Consider the following 20,452-nt stretch of genomic DNA (forward strand, 5'->3'; position numbering starts at 1 on the left):
TGGGGAGAGGGAGGGAAGATGTATAGAAAGATGAACCAAAGAACCTATTTCTCTTTGAACTTGGAAAGTACATGTTCTTTCTGAAGCTAAGGAGGAAATATTAATAAAGCTACTGGTAATGAATTTTCTCCCTTAGTTGAGCGTCAGTCACAGAAGACTTGTATTGTTTGGTTAGGAACTTAGTACAAACTCAAAATGTTTTGAAGCCTTAGGTATTTTCATCTCCTTTTATGTTAGTTGGGCCTTATGTTGCATGGTGATCAGTGCCAAGGATGGTGGGAAGACAGCCACACACCATGGAAAAGATCTGTTCCCCAAGCCTTGCCCAGCATTCACAGGAGATCTTTTTTCTAGTTACGTGTTTTCCAAATAAGGCTCTCTAGGAAAACCTAGAGTTTCATTACGTAGCAACTCAGCGTGTGTATGTGTGTGTGTGCAGATGACACCTGTGTTAAACGTCAACCAAGCACTAAGCATAGATCTTGGTTTCTGCTGAGTATTTGGGTTCTGCACATTAAGTGCTCTGTTTTCCTGGAAAGGGTTGCTCCTGCATGATGGCACGTTGGTATTGGTCGATCACACCTCATCTCTTCTGATTCTAGGAAAGAGTGGGGAGGAACATGAAATGTTCCTTCTCGTTCTGAATTGCCACGTGGTCTCTTCAAAGAATGTCATTGAATGTATTCACCTTTAAAGAGGGCACACATTTTAAAGGATTAGAACTGTATTGGAAACCCAGAGTCCTGGCCTTGGGTCTTGGCTCTGCCTCACACTAGCTGTAAAAACTTGGATTTCACGTTCCTCACCTATAAAATAGGGGAATTTGAAAAGTTGACATCAAATGTCCCATCTCATGCCAAATTATCTAATTCCATATAACCTAAATTGAACTGTGGTGACATAAATTAATGGTAAACTCACTGGAAGACTATAGAAATGTGAGTTCCTATGGTACTCAGAATTAATCACTGGGCAATTTAAAACTATTATTAAACTCCCAGAGAGAATCTGTTTTTGGTCCAGAAGAAAAGATGTGGAGTGACATCTTTTCTTCACCCTGGAACTTACATTTTCTTTTTAAATCATATATATTTCCATTAAATTTTATTCAGCACAATCTGAACATTTATTTTTAATCTCAAACACTTATTACTCTTTACAAACCCATTTGGTTAGATATTATTTTCAAGTTGTATACAGTGAAGTTCTCTTTTCTGTTTGTGATTATAAAAATTCAATATCAATTATAATTTATTGTGCTAATAAAAATGTAAGTAATGATGAAATTTATTGTCCCAAAAAACGATTATGTGAGGCTTTTTAAAAGGGGAAAAATGTAATATAATTAAGAGTGTTTTCTTATGAGTATGGAAGATAGTCAAATATTATTTTTTTCTTTCTTTCCAGCAAATAGTGTTTACCTATAGACACAGAGGAATAGTGCTACCAGCATTCAAGTTTTTGAAATAACAGTATTTTCCACATTTAGTGTAATGCAAGACACAAAGGGGAAACTTAATAACTTTTTATTGAATAAATGAATAAATTAATGGATAGATGGTGTCCACTTGAAGTCCACTGTGGAAAATAGATAAGACCCTTAAATGCAAAAGAGAGTTTTTAGTTATTTCATTGTAATCTCTATAAAACACCTTAAGTTAGATGAAGTCTTTGTTCTAACATTATCTCTATAGTGGCAATTTAATATTATACTAGGCTCTTTTACAATTTGGGGACATTTACTTAAGCAATAATAAAAAATATATAAACAAATATGGATATGGTGTCATTTCCAAGACGTGAATCCTAAAGATGATATTAGAACAAAGTTCCAGCATCTGTACAAAGTACCATTCATTCAAAAAAATATTTTTTTGTCCTCGCACAGTGGTTCATGCCTGTAATCCCAGCACTTTGGAAGGCCAAGGTGGGAGATTGTTTATTCCATCTTAATCTGTTCATTTATTCCATCTTAATCTTTAAAAGAAAATAACAAATCCTTCCATTATAGCTTTTCATTGATTTTTTGTTAGAATTTTATTTGGCAAACAGTTCAAATGAATCTTAAATAGTTGTTCAGTATGCATAGAGAGCCTAAATTAAAATGTTTTCTGTCATCTTCATGGTCCCATTAAACTGAACAGTAGCCTAGCCTGTCTGTGCCAATTTGCAGCAAATCTATATTGTTCTGAGAAAACAGACTGCATTTTAATAACCTTGCATTTCCTTTGCCACAAAGCCTTTGCTCTTCGGTGCAAAATCTTTTCCCACTAAGCAGATATCTTGGCAAGATTTTGCCACATTTTTTTATATTTAATATTTTTATTTTTAAGACCACTTCAGTGTTGAGTGTGATGCATGGGCCAGCAACAAGCTTTCTCCCTGCCCTCATTTTCCACAGGAACCTCAGTGAGCTAAAAACTAGAAGCTATCACTCCATTTAACAGTCACCCCCCGATGACCACATTTAATATATTTTTTTCTTTTTGTCTCTTTAGCTGGGAAGTTATCAGTTCCAAACCAGATGAAAGACCCAGGCTCAGCCACTGTATTGCAGAATCATGGATGAATTTCAGCTATTTCTTCAAGAAATGTCTCTTTTTAAACAGCAGAGCCCTGGCAAGATTTTGCCACAGATATCTGCTTCTTAGCTATGCACTTAGTATTTTAATAGATGTGGAATCATGGGGTATGCAAACCTGGTGCCAGATATGGTCCCAGTGAAAATAGATTTGCTCAGTGATTCAAGAGTGGGTAGAGTTAATAGATGCATAAACCATGCCCAAAAGTTCATTTCTTATGACAGACAGGAAATCTACCTGTAGGAATAACATCAGCCAGGAAAACTGGTAGCTCAGTGACTCTTCAGAGCATTAGTTGAGGTTGAAAGAACAAAGAGGAAGGAAAATGGTATACTTCCCCTTTTTAAAAAATGCTATTGCACTCATTTAAACTTGGATTAAAATTATTTTTATAAAAAGGAATTGTAATTTACAAATTGCTTTACTATTCAAAATACATTAAGAGTCACAGAATCTGTATGTACACAAGCTTCTGTATAGTTGAGCATCTAAGGGCGAAGGTAGTTTTGACTTGTCTCAGGGCTACTGGAGTTGAATCCAGAGATCAGCCTCACCGTAGTACTCTACCATAGCTCAGATGACAGTTCACTAACAATCCTTGTCTTCTGCTAGAAACTTAGCTGCTTTTGTTATTGCCATATCCATAGCTCTGTGGCAGTGCCTTCAACATGGTAGGCACTTATCTCTTAATAATCTCTTAAATGAATGAATTTGAGGATCCTTAACAGGGATCGTTTGAACTGGTATGTTTTTATGAGTTAGGATTGCAAGAGCAGGAATTAAGCTTTATGTCATTGTAATGTTAGGGAATGACGTGTATTTACATGTGTCTTCTTCCTGGAGTGATTGCTTCTAGTTTTTAGCTCACTGAGGTTCCTGTGGAAAATGAGGGCAGGGAGAAAGCTCTTTGCCGGCCCATGCATCACACTCAACACATTCTAGATGATGACTAGGAAAATGTACTCTGGAAAAATAGAGGATATTGTAAGATCCTTTTAACAATTTTCTATAGAGTTTTCCAACCATGGTACATGGTATGTATGTATGTATATGTATATGTGTGTGTGTGTATATATAATTTGTATATTTATTGAAAATACATTGTTGGTGCTTATTCTTAATATTATATGCTTAATTCCAAGGTTTCTCTAACAAGTTCCTACAAGGCCTTCCATGACCAGTCTCCTCCTACCTCTCCAGCTTCACATGTTCTTCTTCTGGTTGACTTTGCTGGAGCCATGTTGAGACTCAATAGGATAGCACATTTAAGCTCCTTCCCACTCCAGGGCCTCTGCATATACTGCATGTTGTTCTATCTGGAACCCTATGATTAAACTGCTGATCCATCTCATATTTGAGTTTAAAAATGACTCTTCATTAAGGACGTCCCTAAGCCTCACCCTGTTCTCCCTTAGTGTTTCCCTGGTTGTAAATAGACAATTAGATAGCTAATTGTTTCTTTTGGCATGAGTTTCCTGAAGCAAGTGTCTGGTTAGTTCACTTCTGAATTCACAGGGCTTTTCCGGAGGGCGTGGCCAACAGTAGATGCTCAATAAATATTTGCCAAAGCCATAAATGTTGAACGAATCACCTAAAGTTCGGTAATATTTTTTTCTTTTTGTCTCTTTAGCTGGGAAGTTATCAATTCCAAACCAGATGAAAGACCCAGGCTTAGCCACTGTATTGCAGAATCATGGATGAATTTCAGCATATTTCTTCAAGAAATGTCTCTTTTTAAACAGCAGAGCCCTGGCAAGGCAAGTTTTCCAGTAAAGGAGTATGTTTTAAAATGTTCAGTTACTTGGAAACAAATGAACTAACCTATTTTATCAGCTTGTCAGATTTCTCCAATTTTAAATGTAATATACTAAGAACATATGCCATAAAAGCTGGCATCAGCAAGGTTCAGAACTGAGTGTGTGAACACGAGATAATCCTCAGCCTCACATTTTGAAATTGGATTGGTTTTACGTTTTATACATATTTATCTAGCTCATTAGCTAAAATGAATGGTGATTGGTCTTATCAGCAAGACTAGGGAGAAAACAAAGTCTTAAGAATTTCAGTTATCGTATTTAGCCTGGTGCTGAAGTCAAAGGGAGATGAAATGAATACATAGTTCTTTGACTGTGCTTTTGAAGATAACTGAATCTTATTTTCAAGCTAAAAAGTGGAGATTCTTGTATGATTTATTTATTTAAGAAAGAAAACTTTTGGCAAAAACGTAGTGATTATATAAACAAAATGAGTATTTTTCCAATTAAGATAAAACCCATGAGGGGAAGTGTCTTACATGGTTGGAAAGGGATTACAATGGAGTGGCACACATATTTGTATTATTTTATGTGTAGAGGCAGCTTTAATTCTGATCGACTGTCTTGATAGCTTGGGTGAGGTAAAGAACCATCAATAGACCTTTTCTATTCCAGTGTTGCTTTCAAGTTTCTTGAATATCTACCCGTGGATAGAATGAAGAGCTAGTAATGTCAGCATTGAAAATCTCTGTCTTTGTACCTTGTATAGTATGCAATATTATAACTTCAATAGTATTAAATAATAGAACTATGCTTGGAGACTTTTTGAGTGTATTAAAGTGGCAGTATTGCATTTGGATGCATTTTTTTTATTCATTGAAGCCTTTTTTATTTTATTTTATTTTTTTTAAAGCATCGATACCTGTATTTGGGGAATGATGTACTGTTGATGTTGATTTTACTGAAGTGATTAAATGTATTTTTGGAAGATTCTAAACTTCAAACTTCTGCACTGGGTTGCATTAATGTGCCCCAAGTCAATTAGCTTAAAATGATGATGCTGCAAATGTAGGGCATAATATGAAATCCCTTTGAAAAACTAAATTCTCGATATAGTAATACTTTTCTTGGCTTATCTGTTACTTTGACTTTATGGCCTTTCCATTTCATTTATAGAATTTCAAATTCTTTCCAGGGCCCTTGCTGTTTTAGAAACAGGTCTTAGTTTTGTTCCGCAATTCATCTAATCTGCTTTTGACTAGTTAATTTATTAACTCTGTACTAAAGAATGAAAAATCAAAATCAAACTTAGATTTAGACCCCTTTGCTCTTTATCATCATCAGTTATTGGTCAGAGGTATGTATTCCTTCCTCTTGTGTCTTTTAGAAACTCCTTGAATGAATTTCCTTTGCTTGCTTTTCAGTTTAATTTACTATCACTGTTTAAAGATGATGTAAAAATGTAAGACAGTTTAAGACTGGTGTGTGAAAAATCAGGTGAAGACTTTTTATGGGAAAATTTTTCTGCCTTGATGTTCCTAAAGGGAATTAAGGATATTTTCTGATTGTTTTTAAATTTCTTAAAACAATCAAGATTTTTTTAACCATAAATGACAGAAGGAAAATAAACATGTCACTGTAGGAGTTTCATTTAAATGGCAGTTTGTTTCTAAGTGACTTAGAAGTGGGGTCAATTTGAGCAGTATATATGGTTAGGAAAGATGATAGTGATGGCCATAAATTTATCCTGTCAGCTTAGCAGCTATACATTACATTAGATTTGTGTAAATTACGTTAGATTTGTATAGATACCTCTAATTTTTGTAACATGTTTTGCTGTGTTTTTATGAGTTTCAGTGGGCTTATAGTGGTAGTTTGAACTTTCAGATGTAGTTATCAGGCCGCATTAATTTCCTTAAATGAGTGAAGTAGAAGTTGTTTCTGGGGACATAATAGTTTTTTGTTCTCTTGCACCTGGCAGTAATATAGCCACAGGCATGAGTAATGGGAGTTGTCACTCTCTGTGCCAGAAATTAGCTCCTGTGTCCTCAAAATAATTATTACCAAGTGCTGAAATGGACTAAGGCTGGTTGAATGCAGCAGTCATTAGTCAGCCCTTAGTGCAAAACAATGCTCTTTGGAAAAAAATCTGTAATAACCGGATAGGTCACTTATACTGGTCACTTATAGATTTACAATTGTGTGTGTATCCTGTGCTCCAAAATATCTTGGTGTTATGTATAACTATCCCATGTTATTTCTGTTATTTCCAGTTTTGTCTCCTGGTCTGTAGTGTGTGCACATTTTTTACGATCTTGGGAAGTTACATTCCTGGGGTTATACTCAGCTATCTACTGTGTAAGTATAGTAGACCATGTGGCTAATTTTTGTGATGCATATGGTATCACTTTATGGTCAACAGACCTGTAGTTTGAAGAAGGGGGATGAGTTCTTAACTATAATACAAGTTGATTATTCTTTACTCTCCTGCTGTACAAAGTTTCTCCATTTTCCTAGAGCCATGTCTCTATTTTAAAATTGGAAGAATAGCTGCAAAAGGCAGAATTATAAGTTAATAATTTTATGTTAAATTTTGTCAGTAAAACTATAAATAAAGCTGTATGCCCCACCTCCCAAAAACACACCAACACCTTTGCCTTCGTGCATGTTCTTTGGCTCAAAAAAATAATTAAAACCACAATGAAATACCATTGCATCCCTACCAGAATGGCTAAAATTAAAAATACTGACCATATCAAGTATTAGGAGGGATGCAGAGGAAGTGGAATTCTCACATACTGTTGCGGGGTAGGTAGAATGTTAAAATCACTTTGGATAACAGTTTGGCAGTTTCTTAAAAACTACTACATGACAAAGCCATCCCACAACTAGGTACTTACCCAAGAGAAATGAAAGTACAAAGACACAAATGTTCATAACAGATTTATTTGTAGTAGCCAAAAGCAGAATATAATCCATACATCCATCAATAGGATGAATGGGTAAACAAACTGTGGTATATCCATATAATGGATTACTACTTAGCACTAAAAACTGATACATACAACACTAAAGATGAATCTCAAAATAATTAGACGGAGTAGAAGAAGCCAGATGAAAGAGTATGATTCCATTTATATATTATCCTAGAAAATTCAAACAATCTAGTAACAAAGCAGATCAGTGGTTGCCTGGGGATGAGGTGGGTGGGGACAGGGAGAAGAGGTAGGAGACTGGAGGGACGGATGAATAAAAACATGAGAAAACTTCTGGGGGTGGTAGACATGTTCATTATCTTGATTATGGTGATGGCTTCTTAGTTGTATCCATGTCAAAATTTATCAAATTGTACACTTTAAATACATGTATTTTATTATACATCAATGATCACTCAAAAATGTTATTAAAATGTATGGATTTTCTCCTTTACCTGAAAACTATGATCTGGCACTGCTACCTTTCGATGGGGCAGGCACTCTCCACTTAACATACCCTCATATTTTCCAATTTTTCTTACAATGGATTTTAAAATTTACATACAATTTCTTGGCCTCTAGAGACATTTGAGTTTGTAGCTCCTATTTTAAAAATATAATATAGGATACTTCCTAAAAAGAACAAAGAAATAAATATTAGGAATACAGTACTTAGAGTGTGGCAATCTTTGCTTCTTTTTATATTCTTAATGCATAATGCAAATGGCAAATGGTCAGAGCTCAAATCCATTCTCCCCAAAAGAACTCATATATAACATTAGCCTCATCATTACATTGTTTAGCAGGTAAAGGAGAAGAGGACTGGGGAATGAAAGAATAATTTGGGCAAGGCATTATTCAGATGGTTTGCATTGATCTCATTTATACTTCACAGCAACCCCAAAGAAATAAGGTTATTATCCTAATATTATTGATGAGAGGCTAATAACTTTCCCATGGTGAAATGGCGTTGAATAAATACAGTTAAACCAGGACTGTTGTTTGGAAGGCATGTAATTTTTCTATAAATTTTGAGAGTAAAAGGATTGAAAGGAGAGAGTTGATCTAATTGCACCTGAAAACAATGACTGTGAGCATTGTGTGTGCGTGGGTATGCATGTGTGTGTGTGTGGGTGGTGGTAGAAAATGTTTACCTTACAGAAAAAGAATAGAAATTATGAACTTATTTCACAGAGGCATTTCCCTTAAAAAAAAAAACTTAAGTTTTTCAGTAAAAAAATGTAGTATTTTGTGAAATACTGAAATGTATGTAGCCTTTTGAAAGGAAAGGCATTTTACTTCTACCCTCTTTCTTCTTTCAGTACTGTGTGCATTTTTGTGTCCATTGTTTAAATGTAATGATATTGGACAAAAAATATACAGTAAAATTAAGTCAGTTCTGCTGAAATTGGATTTTGGAATTGGAGAATATATTAATCAGAAGAAACGTGAGAGATCTGGTAGGTAAAGTTTATATTTTAGATTCTATGCATGAAATGAGACATTAGCAAGCTATTTTTAGGCAATTCCTTTAATACATTTGAGGATACTTTTAGCTTTTTACTAAGTATTATTATAGAAGCTAATCGCCCTCAAAGTTAAACATATCCTTTTCCTATTTAGGCTTTCCTTCTTTTCTCAAATATACAATGAAAGAAATTGATTTTTTAATCCACACTGTCAGGGGAGAAAGAAAAGGCAACACTTTTTATTGTGCTACTTATGATTTACTTAGTTTTATTTTGGGTTGGACTATCACAAATACAAAATTACACAAGCAGTGCTAGGAGTGTGGAAGTTGTGTAAGAAGGGATTGAAAAAACAGGGGAAGGGAAAGAGAATACAGGAAAAGCCAATATAATCATCTTTTACTTTTTAACTTGGCTTGAGACCTTATAGGTTCTAAAACTAGAATGTATCGGAGTCACGTGGAGGGCTTATTACAGGATGAGTTGCTAGGCCCCAGCCCAGAGTTTCTGATGCAGTAGGTCTAGGGTAGGGCCTGAGAATCTGCATTTCTAAAAAGTTCCCAGGGAGGATGCTTTTGCTGTTTCAGGGACAATATTAAGAGAACCACTAATGTGGATCATTTCCTTTGCAAATATGTGAAGCTTGTTATGTGTAAACATTTAATGATATGGAGGTATTTGAGAATATGAGAAATGTGGGGTAAGAATACATAATGAAATAAATGCACTATATCTGAGTTGGCTAGGAAACTGAAAGCTTCCAAATTTTTTCTCAACAGAAGCAGATAAAGAAAAAAGTCACAAAGATGACAGTGAATTAGACTTTTCAGCTCTTTGTCCTAAGGTATTTTTTGTTTAGTTTTCAATTTGTTCCTGTGTGGTTTGACTGTAAATGTATTTACATATATAAAGCTGAATGATCTTCCTAATAAACCCTTATTTCTGTAAGATGACTGAATGATTTCAAAATAAAAATATCCGTCTGGTTTTTATTACTCTGACATTTTGGGGGTTCGTATGGATTTTTCAAAATATTCCCTTCAGCAGTTTAAAATGTGCCGCTGGTATTTATTTATATTAATACAGATTAGCCTCACGGTTGCTGCCAAAGAGTTATCTGTGTCTGACACAGACGTCTCAGAGGTATCCTGGACTGATAATGGGACCTTCAACCTTTCAGAAGGATACACTCCACAGACAGACACTTCTGATGGTATGCTAATATTTCTGGACACATTTATTTTTATGAGTGCATACAAAACTATTTAACTGCTGCCAAATACTGAATGGGTAAATAACATGTTACCACCATATCTATACAGTGGAATATTACTTGGCTATAAAAATGAAGTACTGATACTTGCTATAACATGGATGAACCTTGAAAACATGCTAGGAAGCCAGACACAAAATGCCACTTACTGTATAATTCCATTTATATGAAATGCCTAGAATAAGCAAGTCTAAATAAAGGGAAGTTAAGTTAGTGGCTGCTATGGACTGATGGAAGGAGGGAATAGTGAGTGACTGTTAATTGGTATGCATTTATTTTTGGAGTGATGAAAGTGTTCTAGAATTAGTGATGCTTGTACAGCTTTGTGAATATACTAAAAAACACTGAATTGTACACTTTAGAAGTGTGTTTTTTTGGTGCATGATTATCAAAAGCTGTTTTTCAAAAAGTATGAGGAAAAAATCTAAATCAATGTCCAAATCTGCCTTTGGACAGAAATTTTGAAAACAAAGTAATTAAAAATTAGAAAAATTACCTTCTGAAATGTCTTTGAAATGTCCTAAGCGATAATGTGGGAGAGAAAGATAGATGGTAATCCTATACATTTAGGCCTAGTCCTCATTAAAAGGGGCTGAAGTATGGAGGGCAAGTTCCCTGAGTCCAAAGCTGACTCTGGAGTTTCTCACATTTGTCTTCGAAGTTAAAACAGCTTTTTATTTTTATTATTTTTTATTTCCAACTTTTAAGTTCAGGGGTACATGTGCAGGATGTGCAGGTCTGTTACATAGGTCAACATGTGCCATGGTGGTTTGCATCCCATCACCTAGGTATTAAGCCCAGCATCAATTAGCTATTTTGTGATGCTCTCCCTCCTCCCACCCCTGACCCTATGACAGGCCCCAGTGTGTGCTGTTCCCTACCACTGTGTCTATGTGTTCTCATTATTCAGCTCCCACTTACAAGCGACAACAGGCAGTGTTTGGTTTTCTGTTCCTGTGTTAGTTTGCTGAGGATAATGGCTTCCAGCTCCATCCATGTCCTTGCAAAGGACATGATCTCATTCCTTTTTGTGGCTGCATAGTATTCCATGGTGTATGTGTACCACATTTTCTTTATCTGGTATATTCTTTGTTTATAATAAGTACAATTAAAAACAAGACAGCACAGTATTCTTTATAATGCAAATTATATCCATAACTTAAATTGAGAGTCAATGCTTGTACGGTAACTTAACTTTTGTTAGTCTCACTGGATTACCTTGTTTTGGCTATATACTGAACATATGAGCAGATTATAAAGGAGGAGAATGAATGAACTATTTTATACTTATGTTCCAAAAAGACATTTTCTGTTTTTAAAGGAAGGAGGGAGGGAGGCTGTGCAGTGTTTGAAAGAAGATGGGTTTGGAAGGTGGAAAACCCAAGTAGAGTCTTGCCTTTGTCACTACCTAACTTTATGACCTTGAACAGGTGAAATAATTTTTGTGGGTCTCAATTTCCTCACCTTTACATTAGAACAAGAGCATTGCTGAAGGTCATTCAAGCTCTACAAGCTTTCAGAACCTCCAATTTGAGGTCATATTTTAAAGAACAAGAATAACAAGTACCTTGTTCTTAAGGATCCCATCTCAGATTTATTCAGCAAAAAAGACAGTAATAATCCAAGACACATAAAAGGCTTTTCATTAACTGAAGATTTCAAATCACGGTTGCAGGGAGTTAACTGTTATATTAAAATAATTTTATATGAAAGGTAAAAACAATAAAATCTATCAGCCTTCTACTGTGACACTGATTTCAAATGTCCTAAATCTTTATATGGTCAGTTTCAGCTATAGTTATAGAGAGCCAAATGTTTCCATAAACTCTTGGGTTATATGGAATAGAAGGAGCAGTATCTTCTTTCCATTGCTTAAAACAAACACAGATTACAGACACTGAAATAGATCTCCATGTATGAAAATGCTGAGGCTGAATAATATTAACCAAAACCCAAGGAAACTTCCTATTATAGTATTTTTAATTTCATGTACATGCATACTCATTGGCTTAAGGTAATTCCCACCCTAGGAGCAGGATGGGGAATTTTTATAGTAAATGCTTAAACGTTAGTCAAAACCTCAAGCTGATGTCAGACAAGTGTGAATGTTAAGTCAGTAATATACTGTTTTGTGCTTAAGAGGAAAGCTAAATATAGAGGGATATGTAGTGTTTGTGTCCCTGTGGAGAAAGAGTGTTGCAGGATTAGGAGTTCAGTATGTGGTTAAATTGATTCAAGTTGACTCAGGAGGCTAGATGAAAGCCAAGGTTGCCAGAGGGTTCAGATTAAAGTCAGATAGATGATCTTTAGACAGCACTTTTATTTGAAATTTGTTACGGTGCTTAAGTCTGAACTTCTGTTATCCATTTCACAGATCTTGACCGACCTAGTGAGGAAGTTTTCTCTAGAGATCTCTCAGATTTCCCATCTCTAGAAAATGGCATGGGAACGAATGATGAAGATGAATTAAGCCTTGGTTTGCCCACTGAGCTCAAGAGAAAGAAGGAACAGTTGGACAGTGGTCACAGACCAAGCAAAGAGACACAATCAGCAGCTGGTCTCACCCTTCCTCTGAACAGTGACCAAACCTTTCACTTGATGAGCAACCTGGCTGGGGATGTCATCACAGCTGCAGTGACTGCAGCTATCAAAGACCAGTTAGAGGGGGTGCAGCAAGCACTTTCTCAGGCTGCCCCCATCCCAGAAGAGGACACAGACACTGAAGAAGGTGATGACTTTGAACTACTTGACCAGTCAGAGCTGGATCAAATTGAGAGTGAATTGGGACTTACACAAGACCAGGAAGCAGAAGCACAGCAAAATAAGAAGTCTTCAGGTTTCCTTTCAAATCTACTTGGAGGCCATTAATCTAGGAATCAGCTTGCAACAGAGCACAAAAAACACCAAAAAAATTTCAAAGAAAAAAAAAAAAAACAAACAAGGAAAAGAAAAAAATTGAACTATAAGCTTTAATGATTACTTTAGATTTGTTTTATTTTCCCTCCTGCAGTGAATTAATTGGATATATATCAGCTGACACTGATAGATTGATATTTCTGATCGTTATTTTTGTGTAATAAGCATGGAAATGAACTTTATACACACCACTGTGTTGTCAGAGATAAATATTAGGGGTTTTTAAAGCAAAAAGAAACAAAAACCAAATTATTAAAATCCTCCTATAAATATTCTTTTTCTTTACAGTTTTTCAAGCATGCAAAACAGTTTATTGTAACTCATTGAAAAATATTAACAATTAATTGTGAATACATGCCGTTATCAGCTTCCTTATTCCTAATACCTGGAAATTTTTTTTTTTTTTAACTGATAGATTTTGATGTAAAAAAGATCGAAATTATCAAGGTATCTTAGTTGAAGGACTTGGGAAATACTATCAAAATTAATTTCTTAGGAAAAAATTTTAAAGTATATTTAAGTACTCTGGATAGACTGAAATATTTCCATGTTATTTCTGCAGTTGTAGACTTAGGCTTACTTGTAAAGCAGCATGCTCCACTGACTGCCATCTCTAGTCTTGCAGTGGGTGGCATTAACCCACAGAAAGCAAGCAGTTGTGTATCACATAGACAATGGTTGTGACATAAACAGATTCAGTTGTTTTGTTGTTCATTTGTCATATGTTTGTGATAGGGATGTTGGGAGCACAGCTCTATTCTGCCTGCTCAGACTTAAGTTAGACCCGTATCTTTTATATTATGTCATGAAAAAAAGTCTCCTAAAATTGTGAAACTAGTTATTGATATGAGTGATGTGATCATCAGCAATAAAGACATAATAACTCTGTTTTCTTAGTCTGTATAGAGGAGAGGAACTTGCTTGGCTTTAAAATATATTTATTTGCCATTTAGGTATAAATATGAAATCTGTTTCTTACTGGGAAGATAGAGTATATATATTTTCCTTTAAACGTTTTAAGATCACTTTTAAATAACCACATCTGATTTATGGTTTTTAACAAAGGACTAAAGAGCTCACACCAAGCTAATTTTGTTTTTGTGATATAAACTTTCAGTGTTGAGGGACCATGCCAGCAACTACCAAAAATCTCTTAAATCTTCAGGTACAGCTGGCATTCTGGCAGATGCACAGAGACATCTGAGACCCTCAGAAGGGAAGGATAATCCAAGAATATAGGAAATCTGTGTTCTCTTCCTTTCATTTTATCCCTTATATTTCTAAAGACTAATTATAAGTAATCTGACATTTTAATGTAGCAACTCTTATTTATTTTTTCTTTCTGAGGTATTCAAATATCTAGACTGAATTTTGCCAAATGTTAAAGGGAGAAGAGTTACTGAAGACTTTGAACATTTTTGTGATTGCTTATGTCATTAGTGCCTCATGACTGTGTTTGATGTCCTTTATTGATACAAAGTGAGCCTGTGCCTTCATTATCTTGCCCATTTTAATACAAATGGAAACCTGGTGTTGAAAATCTCTGAACTGTGTGGGTTTTGGAGGAATATACCTGAATTTTATTCAATAACAGTTTCTGGACACGAAGAAAAATACAGTTACATATTTATAAAATAGTTGTTACCAGTATTCTTTTTTCTGTGTATGCTTCTTTCTTTAAAATAATATTCTTGGTTATAAAGTAGAAAAGTTTAAAGGTCATTTCCATTTCTTCACTGAGGAGAAAAAAAGTTAAATAATCCAAGTAATTAAATAATATAAATCCCTAGATAACCTTACAGGAAGATTAACTCAAGGGCTGATAATCTGTGATGGTATGAACAATAAATCTAGAATAAAATGTTAATAACTACAAATTAAAAGGGGTGTGGGGAAGAAGTTGGTAGAGTAGAAAAATGTGCTATCACCACTATCGAGGAGACACGCCAGCTCTCTAGGGACAGCAGCATTTTAACTATGTATGAATTTTAATATTGTTTGTATATGACTCTGTGACTACACATTTACACAATACAGTAATGGTACTTTCTCACAACTATTAATTCAAACAAACACAAGGATGTTGAAGGTTTTTGTTTGTGTATACGTATGTTTTGGTGGTGGTGGGGGTCATTGTTTCTGGTTTTAAAAGATGAAGTAGCAGATACACTTCATCTATGATTGATCCAGTATAGTAGAGGACTACATGTCCTTTACCATGAGAATATAAATAGCATTATTTCCCCAACATCTGAAAGAACTGAGAATGAGTGGTTTGTAAAATCTAAGTGGACTGAAGTATTTAAAATGTGAACCATGGATATATTTTGTTAAAATTGAAAGCTGTAGAAAAGTTTTGCTCACTTCCTGTAGAAGGTACTGAGCAAAATCACACAATGGCAATAGCATACACTGAGCATGTATTTTAATCTGAAGCAATAAAGTAGTGCTCAAGAAGTTGAAGCTCACTTTGGAAGATCAATCCATGCTTGAATATTCTCATTCTGAAATACCTTTTTTTCTTACCCTACATAGCTTCAAAAGGGATTTTTTTTTTAAACTGCCTGCTCCCCAGTTTAAAATATTAGGAAGACTTTTATAAGGTTTTGTAATTGGCAAATACATTCAACATATTTAGGCATCTCACTCTTATATTTGAAATAAATGTAACTTTCTTCCATTTAGAAAAGTGGCAAATGCCAGCATGCCACTAATTTTAGTCAAGAAGCAAATACACATTTAAGAAAAACGTGATTTTAACATTTATATGAACTGTTTATAATCTAGATGGGTATACTTCTTTACACTGCTCCAGCTGTGTTCATTGCAAGATAGGAAATTATTCTGAAAACCTTTACTGAACTGCTGTTGTCTTAGATCATTTGTATCATGATGAAATTAGAAAGCCTCAGAACTATATTTTTGTGTATTATTCCTCCATTTCCACTGTAGCATTTATACTAAGAAAGATGTTGAAAATATGAGTTCTGGTTCTGATGTTAATATTATGGCCCTAAAACACAGTGTCAAAGTCATATAATGTCCCCAAGCCCCATCCTGTTTCCCAAGCATTAAATAGGGAAGTTAATTCTTACCTTATCACGCAGGGATGTTTAGAGAATGGGTGAAAAAAAGTATCTGAAGCACGTTGGGGGGAGGGGTGTGTGGAAAGGCTGCATAAAACCAAGAAACTGATTTTTTTCCCTGCCTGTGTTTCAACTGAGCCATTCTTTTAAACATTAAAACAAAGGCAATCAACAAGCAACAGCTTACAAGAATCGTAAGTTTCTTTTAATGGGTCCAGCACTGTATCAGCCTCATAGTGCAAGAAATCCTTGTGGAATTAATGGATGGAAGTGTTGCAAAAATGTCTACTATTTCAGTTGATTCTGTGGACTATGTGTAAGGTTCTATAATAGTAATTTTTATGGTTATAACACCTACTAGCTATGGGACTCTGAGAAAGTCACCTAATAACTCCATACCTATTTACCTCATCTACAAAATAAATATGTAGTACCATTTACCTCATGGAGTGTTGCAAGGATTAAGTGTCTTAAGGCTGGGGTTGGCAGACTATGGCCCACGGGCCAAATCTGGCCTGCCACCTGTTTTTGTAGGGGCTGCAAGCTAAGAACCGTTTTTTACATCTTGAAGTAGTTGAAAAAAAATCAGAAGACTATTTTGTGACATGAGAATAAATGAAAATCAATTTTCAGCATCTGTGAATAATGTTTAATTAGAACACAGCTATGCTCATTTGTGTATGTATTGTCTATGGCTGCTTTTATGCTATAACAATGAAGCTGATTAGTTGTGACAGAGAACCCAGGCTTACAAAGCATATTTACTCTCTGGCCCTTTACGGGAAAAGTATGCGAACTCTTGGTCTAAGACATAGAAAACAGGATCCTGTTTAATGCTCACGACTCTACAGTTAAGTGGTATTAAGAACATTTTGCCAAAGAACAGGGTAAATAAATTGTCCAAGGTCACATAGCTAGTCAAGGAAAAAGTCAGCCTGACCCCAAAGCCTATTCTCTTTCTAATGTATCATACTAGTATATTGGTTTTGTTTTTTGATACATTAACTGATCATAATTTTAAGCAATTTAATAATTTCACTAAGTATTAAATACTGATTTTATTTTAGATTTTTTTTCAAAGACTGCAGAAACCAGTTGATTTTTTTTTTTTTTTTTTTTTTTTTTTTTTTTTGAGACAGAGTCTCGCTTAGTCGCCCAGGCTGGAGTGCAGTGGCGCGATCTCGGCTCACTGCAAGCTCCGCCTCCCGGGTTCACGCCATTCTCCTGCCTCAGCCTCCCGAGTAGCTGGGACTACAGGCGCCCGCCGCCTCGCCCGGCTAATTTTTTGCATTTTTAGTAGAGACGGGGTTTCACAGTGTTAGCCAGGATGGTCTCGATCTCCTGACCTTGTGATCCGCCCGCCTCGGCCTCCCAAAGTGCTGGGATTACAGGCGTGAGCCACCGCGCCCGGCAGAAACCAGTTGATTTTTAAATGCTGTGATAAACAGACTTTGTTGTACATTTCAATTCCTTATTAAATTAAGAGAAGTCTTTGCATATGTAGACAGCCAAAACAACTGGGGACTGAAAATCTCTCACAGGACTTAACGTTTTCATGAACACAGAATTCACAGACACTGTAAACTATGTGATAAGTGTATGTTAGTTTTTATATTTCAATATTTGTTACCCCCACCCAAGGTTACCCTCAACCAACTCAATCCCCTTTGTAGCCTGCCTTTTAAAAACCAAGGTGCCACTGCAATATAGGAATGTGAATAGCAGTAAACTTGTCACAAGAGAATATTGTGACCGGCATACAAATTGACTTGAAGGCAACTTTATTAGCTTTTATTTTAAATTATCCCAAAGTCTTCCAAGACTGAAACAAGAACCATGTTACTGTGTGTACTGTCACTGTTACAGTGTGCACCATAACTCTAGTAGTTTGAGAATTACGTGAACTGTTTTAAGGGCTATGTCATGATATACAGAAGGAATTCTAATTTTCAATACTTTCACTAATTTTGTCATAGGTGGTTGTATTAGTCCATTCTCACATTGCTATAAAGAAATACCTGAGACTGGGCAATTTATATGAGATTTAATTGGTTCAGGGTTCTGCAGGCTGTACAGGAAGCATGGTGGCCTCTGCTTCTGGAAAGACCTCAGGGAGCTTTTACTCAAAGCAGAAGGCAAAGTGGGAGCAGGCAGTTCACATGCCAAAATCAGGAGCAAGAGAGAGCAAGCGGGGAGGTGATACACACTTTTATAAACAACCACACCTTGAGAGAACTCACTGTCACAGGAACAGCACCAAGGGGATGGTGCTGAACCATTCAAGAGAAATTCACACCCATGATCCAATCACTCCCACCAGGCCCTGCTTCCAACACTGGGATTACATTTTGACCTGAGATATGAGTGGGGACAACATCCAAACTATATCAGTGATCTTCATTTAAATTCTTCAGAGTGATCAATTTGGTTTTTTTTTTTTTTGATAGCAGTACTGTCAGCAGAGGTTAGACACATTAAGAGTGCTGAGGATGTGCTGCAGAGATTTTACTCAACAGTCCCTTGCATTTACCAAGGAGGTATTTGTTGTAGACCTACTCTTTTTTTCCTCCAATTAGTTCCAGATACTGCTGCTGGATCCACTCAAGGCCCACTTCTATTCCTGATGCCATATAAGCTGAAACATTTTGTGACTCTCCAACAAATGAAGCATGAACAGTAAACACAAGAATCCAAGTCTTTTGCCAATGATATCGTGGCTCTCTCTAGTCTCATTTTCTCTTGTTTGTATCCTAAGCTTCATCCAACCTAGACACACTCTTCTTAAATATGTCCTTGATTTTCCTCCCTCTACAGTATTTCTTCTACCCGTTCTACCTCCTTTTCCACTTGCAAAGTCCTCCATCTTCTCCTTTAGGACCCATCTGAAATGTCTACTCCTTAATGAAAACTTTTCTGATCTCTCTAATGGCATGAGATTTCTCTATCCTAAATACTCATTACCCCTTTCTTTATATTTCATTGTACTAGATCCAGCTAGTTAACTATATTTTTTTAACATCCCTAAGAAGTCATTAAAAAAAAACTTCTTGAGGGTAGGAATGCTTTAATTTAGAACCAATAGAATATTACAAAAAATACGTAGCATGTGGGAGAGACTATGGGAGATACGAAAGCCATGAAAGGAAAGGTACGAAAGGAATTTAAACTTTATCTTATGGGCATCAGACAACTATTATTGAATAGAAAAAGTGACATATGAAAAAAATGCTACAGGAAAATTACTGATTACTTGTATTTACTGTAGAGGGGGCTATGGGGAAAGAGTAAGGTTATCTTGGAGACTGCAGAACAGTACATTGGAAAATTAGTATGGCGGAGGAAACAATACCTCTTTAAAGAAGAAAAGTAAAACTGGAGAGTTCAATGATGCTGAAATAGGAGAATCATGAAAATAGATTAGAGGAGGCAGGGAGGAAATAATGACCTGAAGAACAGATTCTGGAAGAGTCATATAAGAATGATACTAGGCAAAAGTAAAACCAGACGTTTTTTATTTTTATAGCCATCTTCTGCTTTACTTTTTAGGGAAGCTTGAAAATATACTCTGCTTATTCCAGTTAACAACTAATACTAGCTACATTTCTCAAAGTGAGTATCCAGACGGCTCAGCTATTTTAAAAGATACTGATAATCTCAAAATAAGTTTTCATAAATAAAAATCACCATCTGACTTAACTTTTGCACTGCAAAAGATTTGTTTAACAAATACTCACCAGTTGATCTGCTGGGACTGTTCTAGCATTAGAGTATACAACAAAGGAGTTGCTTGCTGTCATGGAGCTTATGTTCTATCTAGACGCAGATGACTAACATGCAGTGTGACTAGACATCCTGGTTTGCCCAGGATTGAGGGGTTTCCCGGGATGCAGGACTTCCAGTGCTAAGCCTGGGAAATCAGTGACAAACAACAAATGCTACTGGCAGCTGATCTCCCAATGATCACCTAAAACAACCCTGCCCCCTACTTCCCACTTCCTGGTATTCATGCCCTTATGTAAACCCTTCTCACATTAAATAGGGCTGACCTGCATAAGTAACAACACATTGTGGAAACGACTGTGGGTGACTTCCAAGGCTAGGTCATGAAAGAAATTCATGAATTTCATGTGGCTCTCCGCTACACTCAAGCAGCCCTATGGAGAAGCCTGCTTGTCAAGGAACCAAAACCTCTTGCTATCAGCTATGTAAATCAACCATCTTTAAGGGAGATTCTCCAGCCACAGTCAAATACAGTCAGACTTTCAGATGACTTTAGCCCTGGACAGCATGTTCACTGCAACCTCTTAGCAGATCTTAGAACCACCTAGCTAAGTCATTCAAATGCCTGACATACAGAAACTGAAATAAAGCTTGATGCTAAATTTGGGGGTAATTTA

The 20,452-nt window shown here is 35.9% G+C and overlaps 2 protein-coding genes across 16 annotated transcripts in view; one reads left to right on the top strand and one right to left on the bottom strand.

Moving 5' to 3' along the window:
* Positions 1–14,619, top strand: part of RETREG1 (reticulophagy regulator 1) — a 150,483-nt gene extending 135,864 nt beyond the window's left edge. For both annotated transcript variants that reach the window (XM_050794698.1, XM_050794699.1), the window contains 6 exons: positions 4,213–4,339; positions 6,610–6,694; positions 8,634–8,771; positions 9,560–9,624; positions 9,867–9,993; positions 12,428–14,619. In XM_050794698.1, the coding sequence (XP_050650655.1) occupies positions 4,213–4,339; positions 6,610–6,694; positions 8,634–8,771; positions 9,560–9,624; positions 9,867–9,993; positions 12,428–12,921 (1,036 nt within the window). In that variant the 3' untranslated portion in view covers positions 12,922–14,619. The remainder of the gene's footprint in view (positions 1–4,212; positions 4,340–6,609; positions 6,695–8,633; positions 8,772–9,559; positions 9,625–9,866; positions 9,994–12,427) is intronic.
* Positions 1–20,452, bottom strand: part of BASP1 (brain abundant membrane attached signal protein 1) — a 1,209,505-nt gene that overhangs the window by 787,550 nt on the left and 401,503 nt on the right. The gene's annotated exons all lie outside the window — the stretch shown is intronic.

This window comes from Macaca thibetana, chromosome 6, assembly GCF_024542745.1.
Source record: "Macaca thibetana thibetana isolate TM-01 chromosome 6, ASM2454274v1, whole genome shotgun sequence".
NCBI classification, from domain to species: Eukaryota; Metazoa; Chordata; class Mammalia; order Primates; family Cercopithecidae; genus Macaca; species Macaca thibetana.